The sequence below is a fragment of the Kogia breviceps genome, chromosome 2 (genome assembly GCF_026419965.1).
Source record: "Kogia breviceps isolate mKogBre1 chromosome 2, mKogBre1 haplotype 1, whole genome shotgun sequence".
Lineage (NCBI taxonomy): Eukaryota > Metazoa > Chordata > Mammalia > Artiodactyla > Physeteridae > Kogia > Kogia breviceps.
In genome coordinates, this window is record NC_081311.1 from 194524815 (window position 1) to 194532566 (window position 7752).

Consider the following 7752-nt stretch of genomic DNA (forward strand, 5'->3'; position numbering starts at 1 on the left):
GCCCGGGCCTAGTGTTTTCTTACAGCTGGACATGCCCCCCCCTCCAGTGCTCTGGGAAGCTTAGTCACTCAGCAGAGATCTTTACTGAGCACCTTCTCTGGGTCAGGTGAGGTCCCAAGCACCAGGGCTACAGCGGGGAATAAGAGAGGCACCATCCCTGCTCTCCAGGATTCCCATCTAGTAGGGGACACGGTGCACAAGCTAACACATCAGCAGAGAAGAGTACAGACTGCTTAGCGCGGTGAGGGGCAGGAGCCGAGCAATGAGGGGGAAAGCAGCTTGCAGGAACAAAGTAGATCGAATGCCGGGAGGGCATCTTGAAGCTGAGACAGGGGTGCAAGAGAGCCAGCTAGCAGAGAAGCAGGAAAGAATGACCCCCGCGGTCCCTCCCCGCTGCAGGCTCGTGGAAGAGTTCATGCTCTTGGCCAACATGGCTGTGGCCCGCAAGATCCACTGCACCTTCCCCGAGCGAGCCCTGCTACGGCGGCACCCCCCACCCCAGACCAAGATGCTCAATGACCTGGTGGAATTCTGTGACCAGATGGGGCTGCCCATGGACTTCAGCTCTGCAGGGGCCCTCCATGTGAGTCCTGGGAGCACGGGGGCAGGGGAGGCCCTGCTTAGGGAAGGAGGAAGAAGGCCTGGGAGCCGGGCTCAGCAGCCTCTGCATCCCGCCAGGGTCCGTTACCCTTTAGCCAGATCCCCCCGACCCTAAGGGAGATGGGAGGGCCTGGGGACAACGCCTGCAGCTCACAGGGCCTGGCGGGGTGCCCGGGAGACCGAGGGTGTCCCCTCGGGGCTCAGCTGTGGGCAGGGGTCCTCCTGTGGCCAGGGGTGGGCCAGTGCTCGGACCCAGGGGCTTTCAGTAGGGGCTGGGATTACTGGAAGCCAGAGGCTGTTTTTCACGGTAAGGGGTATCAAATGCTCCCCACCTGGAACTGAGCAGCACGGGGCTCAGGAATCCATGGCCTCGGCTCTCATTCCACAGGAGGGAGACTGTCCCCATCTGTGCTCCAGGCTTGGGGTAAACCAGCCCGCCCAGGCCAGGCAGCTGGACGTGGAAGGACTGACCTCAAGCCAGGACCCTCGAGGCAGACCCAGTGTGGGACACAGTCTGGGGGCTGCCGGCCCCCCTGTCCCCCCACCCGTGGCCATCTGAACAGGGCTGGGCCCCTCGGCTGACCATTCCTCCCCAGGGCCAGATGATCAGTGGGTGATGGGGCCCCAGAGCCTCTCCCCAAGCCTGACTGCATATCACATGGGTTCCTTCCAGAAAAGTCTGATGGAGACATTCGGAGATGACAAGTACTCACGGGCCCAGAAGGAGGTGCTCACCAACATGTGCTCCCGGCCCATGCAGGTAAGGGAGGGCCAGTCCTCCACCCTCCCCCTTCTCCCCGGGGCACCCACGCCTCCGCGGGCTCGGGGAGCCTTAGGGGGGGTTTGGGGAGGATGCCCCCAGGCAACAGCCAGCACAGGTAGGCCCTGGGCTCCTGAGCTTGATCTGCTGCCTCCTGCTCAGACTTGCCTGTGGGCTCAGCTAGAGGAGGCGTTTCAAGCCCCGCTGCCCTGCTGCCCCCCTGCATGGCCTCTGGGGCTCTGCTTCCTGGCAGCAGGCGGGGAGCCACGCCAGGGCCCATCCCAAGACTCCAGGGCCCGGACCCCACAGACCAGACCAGCTCGGGCAAGGGAATGGGGCCTGGTCAGCAACTCATGGTCAGATGGGGACCGTGGAGGGGAGAGAGAACATCGGTCTCCCAGAGCAGCCTGCACAGGGGGGCGGTCCTTAGCCCCCACGGTGGCCTGTGGGCCTCAGAGAGAGGAATCTCCCTGTCCCAACCGGTCGGGAGAGGGGGAAGTCAGGCCGTGAGGCTGTGTCTGCAGCTAGAGGACAGGCCGGCCGCCGGGGAGGTAGACAGTGAGCTTGCTCCCGGCGGCCAGTCTCAGCTCTCCGAGGCCGTGCTTCAGCCCCTGTGGGGCCGAGCGTCTTGGGAAGGAACCACCCCCATGGGCCGTCAGGTCAGCGGGAGCTGTGGATGCTAATGGGTCCAGCGGTGGGCCCGGCCTGGGAGCAGTGATAGACCGTCGTTGAGGGGCTCAGTCATGGGCAGATTCAGTCTGTTTCCCAAGAACCAGATCATCTCGGCTGGTCACAACCGACTTGTTTTCTGAGACCTCGCCGCTCTGCCAGGAATGGAACCATCAGGTCCGTTTGGGTCTGGCTGCCGTTACCCTGCCCCCAGTCACCGACGTCTGCCCCATACCAGGCGCTGTAAAGCACCCTCCACGGAGAGGGGGGGGCGTGTGTCTCTGGCCACTGGGCTTGACACCACATACAGGTCCAATGGAGCTGCCGTTCCCTGCCCCCAGCCTCTGGAAGCCATCCATCCACCTCTAAGGCCAACGCAGCCCTGGAGCTGCAAGGAAAGGAGTCCTCTCCTGGGTCACCCAGAGCCTGAAAAAGACCGGACTTCTCCTGGCCTTGCCTGCCAGTAACCTCAGAGGCCAGCCTGTGCCTGGCGATCTGACGTTAGGGGGTGACCAGAGGGGCTCTGGGGCCTGGTTCCCTGTCTGTGTCCCAGTTCTGGGTCCTCATGCACCCCACGCTGCCCAGAGGTGCCTTCGCCGCCCAGGAAGGGAGCCAGGGCCCTCTGCCCTCCTCACCTCAGCTCGTCTGGGGAACTGGGCCACATCTGAGAACAAGGTCCAAACATGGCTCACAGTGGAGGCTGCTCCCTCCCTCAGTGACTTACCCGAGATGTAACCCAGGGCCCAGTGCGAGCTGGAAGGGACGCAGAGTTGGGTAGCCGAGCAGGGCACCACCAGCTGCGTCCGTCGTACGCAGAGTAACCGGAGCCGGCTGTCCGTTTGTGCGGCACACGGGAGGGTGAGCGGGTGGCAAGGGAGGGAGCGAGCGAACACACGAGGGTGTGACTTTGGCCCTGGCAGAGGGACCTGGTCACTTGCTCCCAGGCAGCCGCGGGTGCTGGGTTCCCAGCCCTGAGAACTCGGGGAGCGCAGGGCAAGCGGCTTCGGGGCCCGTGGCCGAGGCTCTGAGCACAGCTGCACCGCGCGGGCCAGGCTCTTTGCTGGGCCCCTAGAGAAACTCAGCGTCTCTCCTTGGGCCACAGTCCTAACTCCTGCCCTGCAGGAGGTCCTCTTGAACTCAGAGCTCTGGGTCTCGGTCTCAGGACAGGTTGTCAGGGACAAGAAGGGCTGAGGCTGGGAGACTGGCCAACCGCTGCCTCCCTTGGCTGGTGAGAGGTGGAGTATTGGGGCCACAGACGTGCTGGGGTGCAAGAGTGGCCTTCAGCAGGGCAGGGATCCGGACTAGAGGGCAGGAGGTCGGCTAAGACCAAAGGCTGGACCAGGGCCAGAGAGGAAGAGCCAGGCACCCGTTTTGCTCTGGGTGGAGGGCATCCTGGACCTTCTTCCCTACCTCCCGTTCTGGCCACATGGTGGTGTTGGGCTCTGTGTCCTGGCGAAGTCCTGCAGCCCCCGGTCCGGCATGACCACGGGCTTTCTATCCTGCTCCCCATTTCAGCGTAGCTCTCCCAGCCCTGTCCTGGGGAGGGGGCAAACCAGAAACAATCCCTTCCTCCTGGTTCCTGGCAGTAACAGCCCTTAAGACTCAGCAGTGACCGGCTGTGGAGGAGGATGAGTTCCAGCTCCTCCCCAGCTGTCCTCTGACTTCAGCACAGGGTCTCCCCTCCCCTCCCCTCCCCGAGGGCTTTGGTGGCAGGTCCCCCAGGGCTCTGAGGGAGGAGACCCGTCAGCATCTTAAGGGTTCCCAGCAAGAAACACACAGTCTCTGCCCCCGGCCCACTCACTCCACTTCTGGTCATTGGCACAGGGGCTCTGGACAAGACCTGCCGTTGCCTTCAGCAGGAGAGGGGCAAGGGCACCCACGGCCCCGCCCAGTCTCATGGCAGCCCCAAGGGTCCCCTCACACAGAGCAGCCCCTGACACCCTCGGGCCTGCCCGGCTTTGCTCAGCTGCCCGCAGCCGGGCAGGTGGGCCCACGCCCCCAAGGCTGCCCTCGTGGGGCTCTGAGTCTCCCAGGCCCGCACAGCGCGCCCAGCCCGCGCCCGGCCCGGCCAGGCTCTGAGGGCCTCCCCGCCCCCCCAGATGGCCTCGTACTTCTGCTCGGGGGTGCTGCAGGGCCAGGCACAGCTCCGCCACTACGCCCTCAACGTGCCGCTCTACACGCACTTCACCTCTCCCATCCGCCGCTTCGCTGACGTCTTGGTGCATCGCCTCCTGGCCGCCACGCTGGGTAAGGGGTGTGGCCCAGGGGGCGGTGGCAGCCTGTGCCCAGCTAAGGGCTACTCCCCCCGCCCAGGGTGGGTGCCCCGTGGCCAGAGGCCGCACTGCCATGACTGTGAAGGTCCCAAGGGGTGGGCAGCCCAAGCAGTAGGGGAGCCTGTGCCAGAACGTCCCCTGTGAGCACGTGCTAGGGGCTCGAGGGCCCTCACCGCGGCAAGCCCGCCTTTCTCGGCCCTCCCAACCTGGGCATCAGGGAGGCCTCAGCTCTGCGCGGGGCTCCCAGGCCCCATCTGACCCGGGCCAGGGGCACCGTGCTGCCCAGAACCCCGCCAAGGCCGGGCACACACAGAGCACCCGCCAGTGGACCCCCGACCACTCTCTGCCCAGGCTACAGGGAGCTTCCAGACGTGGAGCCCGATGCCCTGCAGAAGCAGGCTGACCACTGCAACGACCGCCGCATGGCATCCAAGCGCGTGCAGGAGCTCAGCGCCAGCCTCTTCTTTGCCATCCTGGTCAAGGTGAGGCCACCAGCCTGTCGTCCCTCCCCTTCCCTCCACCCCACCTTCCCTCCAGAGCACCTGCTCACAGGGCGGGCTCCAGGAGTCCGCGGACTTCGGCAGCTGGGGTGGGCCCTGGGGGGAAACTGCATACCCTGGCCGAGCATTGGCCGGAGCCCTGCCCTGCAGGAGAGCGGCCCCCTGGAGTCGGAAGCCATGGTGATGGGCGTCCTGAGCCAAGCCTTCGACGTGCTGGTGCTGCGCTATGGGGTACAGAAGCGCGTCTACTGTAACGTGAGTAGCGGGGGCTGCCAGGGCCAAGGTTAGCGACGTCCTGGGCAGGCGGAGGTGGCACTGAGCTGCGTCCACTTAGCACATTCCCTTCCCACCTGCCTGCCCCATTCCCGCTTCTGGCTCTCCTCCCTGTTTCCCCAGCAGCTGACGGGGTCTTGGCCCAGGGACAGCCCTTGGTAGACACACGAGCGGGCAGGATGGAGCCCAGGCCGAGGGCCCCGCTGTCCTGTCCACAGTGGGGCAGGGACGCTGCGCCCCTCGCTCGGCCGTGGGTTCGAGCTCGGCACCAAGTTCACGCGGTGGGTCCTGCCGAGACCGCCAGCCGCGCCTGCCGGGGGTCAGGGATCCAGGCCAAGGGTCAGGCTTGGGCCTCTTTCCCAAGGACTCGAGCAACCAGAGATCAGGTCTATCCATAACCAGTACAGGAAGCAGGGTAGGCAGGCTTTGGGAGATTTTTTAAAGGAACATAGGGGAAGGAAAGTCCAGAGAGAATGGTCCGTGGCCACCCCGGAAGCTGTATCCCCTGAAAAGAAGGAAGAGGCTAGCCCTTGCCTGGGTCCTGCCCTGGGGGGTGCTTTATTCGTGGTTCTTTCCAAGGGTACTTGGTGCCAGTCTAATGCCACCTGAGGGACCTGTTCCAGCGGACCTTGTGGTTAGTGAGTCACCACCTGGCCCCTGACCTTGGCTTTGAATTTCCCAACACCCAGAGGACCTGGGGGAGTGCGGAATGTGTCACATAGTGTGGAATAAACATGGTATGAATGAAATGGATTAAAGCTGGAAGGACAGAACGGAGTCCAGCAGGAATCAAGTCGGGCTCTCGTCCTGAAGTTCACTGAACAGGATGGAGTTCAGGTGTAGATCGCCTAGCTCACAACCCAGCACTCAGTCTGTGCCAACAGACCCAGGGCCGGTAGGGGCGGCAGCCCTCCAGCCTCAGGTGCCCGGTCCCCCTCGACCCTACAGGGACGGTCCCCGATGAGGTAGGACAGACCCACCACCTGCCCCGAATAACACATGGAGCCACCGGTGCCCCCCACCCCCGCCCCTCAGTGAAGGTGGCTTCTCAAGGCCTCCCAGAGGCTGGCCAGAGGCAAGAGGCGAGGGTGCGGGCATCCCCCATCAGAGGTCAAGCAGCCCAGTGTCAGGCAGCAGGGCAGGGAGCTCCCTGGAGGCCGGTCAGAGGTGGGCCGAGGCGGGGGGCTGCTTGCAAGCACTGAGGGCCTTGCAGGGTCAGAGATTAAGGGGCAGTGCCTAGATCCTGGGTCCTGAGATGCAGGTGTGTCCGCCCCCAGGCGCTGCCCCTGCGGTCATACCGTTTCCAGAAGGTGGGCAAGAAGCCGGAGCTTACGCTTGTCTGGGAGCCTGAGGACGCAGAGCAGGAGCCAGCGCAGCAGGTCAGACCCGGGGCTGGGGCAGCTTTCCCAGAGCACCGCTGGGCCCCCGTGCGCCCCGCTCTGGGTGAGCCCCCGCCTGCCTCCTGGGGCGCGCTCCCCAGGCCTCCCCTCCTGGGCTCCCCGTACGCCCGGCTCCCGGCTGCGGTTTCGGGTTCTACCCAGCGAGGCCGGCAGCGGCTCCGCCTCACCACTCCTTGGGCCTAGCTTTCTGGCAGCACCTTCCTTCCCCGGAATCACCCACCCTGGGGAGAGGCAGGGGCCTCTGCCTACCTCCCTAAAGCAGGGACCTTAACTTTGGGCGTCCTTTTGAGAATCTGATGAACGCCGTAGACCTCCGACCCAAGGAAACAGCGTTTTACCTACGACTCGCTTCAAAGAGCAGGCCCGAACCCCAGTGGTTTCTCCCTGGTGCTGAGCGGCCCCAGCAGGCATTGCCCACAGCAGCGCGTGGCTCCTCTGCTTTGCACGGGGACCCCAAGGCCTCAGCGCTGAACAGGCTCCGCTTACAGACAGGCCGGCGGAGGCCTAGGGAGGCAGAGCGAGGGGCCCCGGGGCCCGGCTGGGTGGACGGCCCCCCGGGCCACCCGCTCACCGGCACCCGCGTCCCCCGCTGGGCTCTGCTCTGCCTCAGGTCGTCAGCATCTTCAGCCTGGTGGAGGTGGTGCTGCGGGCAGAGACCACGGCCCTCAAGTACAGCGCCATCCTGAAGCGACCCGGCACCGAGGGCCTCCTCGACTGGCAGGACGAGCTCGAGGAGGAACAGGACTGAAGCCGCCAGCCCCGCCCCCCCCCCCCCCACGCCCGTGAGGACTAGGGACTTCGGGCACCAACAGGGATTTTTAATTTGGTTTTTAACAACTGAGGGGTTTGTTTTTATTTTTCCATCCTATTTTAGTTTTGCGGCTTGGTTTTCAAACTGGAGGGGGAGGGTGGGGCTGAATGGGAGGCTGCGGCCTGGCCGGCGCTCAGCAGCACAGGGCTACACCTGGTCCTCCTGGGAGGCCAGCGGCCCTTCTGCCAGGTTACCCACTGCCCGTCCGTGCCCAGGAAACCGGGGGTTTTCAGTAAATCAGCGTCATGGAATAAAATCAAGTGTGAGTGCGGCCTGCTGTGTGGGGCACCGGGGTGGCCAGGGTAGCGGGGTGCCCCTTGGACCCAGGACGGGGGACCTGGCCCAGGCTCCACCCCTCACGGCTGAGCTGGGGTTGCCACCCTTGGGAACCTTCCCGGCAGTTCCAGGATGATTCGCGGAGCGGGCCACGTGGCAGATTGATGCCGGCGCCTCACTCTGGCTGATT

The 7752-nt window shown here is 64.8% G+C and overlaps 1 protein-coding gene across 3 annotated transcripts in view; it reads left to right on the forward strand.

The window, feature by feature from the left end:
• Positions 1-7542, forward strand: part of DIS3L2 (DIS3 like 3'-5' exoribonuclease 2) — a 361464-nt gene extending 353922 nt beyond the window's left edge. For all 3 annotated transcript variants that reach the window (XM_067027175.1, XM_059053623.2, XM_067027176.1), the window contains 7 exons: positions 400-583; positions 1274-1360; positions 4129-4276; positions 4654-4784; positions 4953-5057; positions 6353-6454; positions 7086-7542. In XM_067027175.1, the coding sequence (XP_066883276.1) occupies positions 400-583; positions 1274-1360; positions 4129-4276; positions 4654-4784; positions 4953-5057; positions 6353-6454; positions 7086-7223 (895 nt within the window). In that variant the 3' untranslated portion in view covers positions 7224-7542. The remainder of the gene's footprint in view (positions 1-399; positions 584-1273; positions 1361-4128; positions 4277-4653; positions 4785-4952; positions 5058-6352; positions 6455-7085) is intronic.
• Positions 7543-7752: the final 210 nt, after the last annotated feature.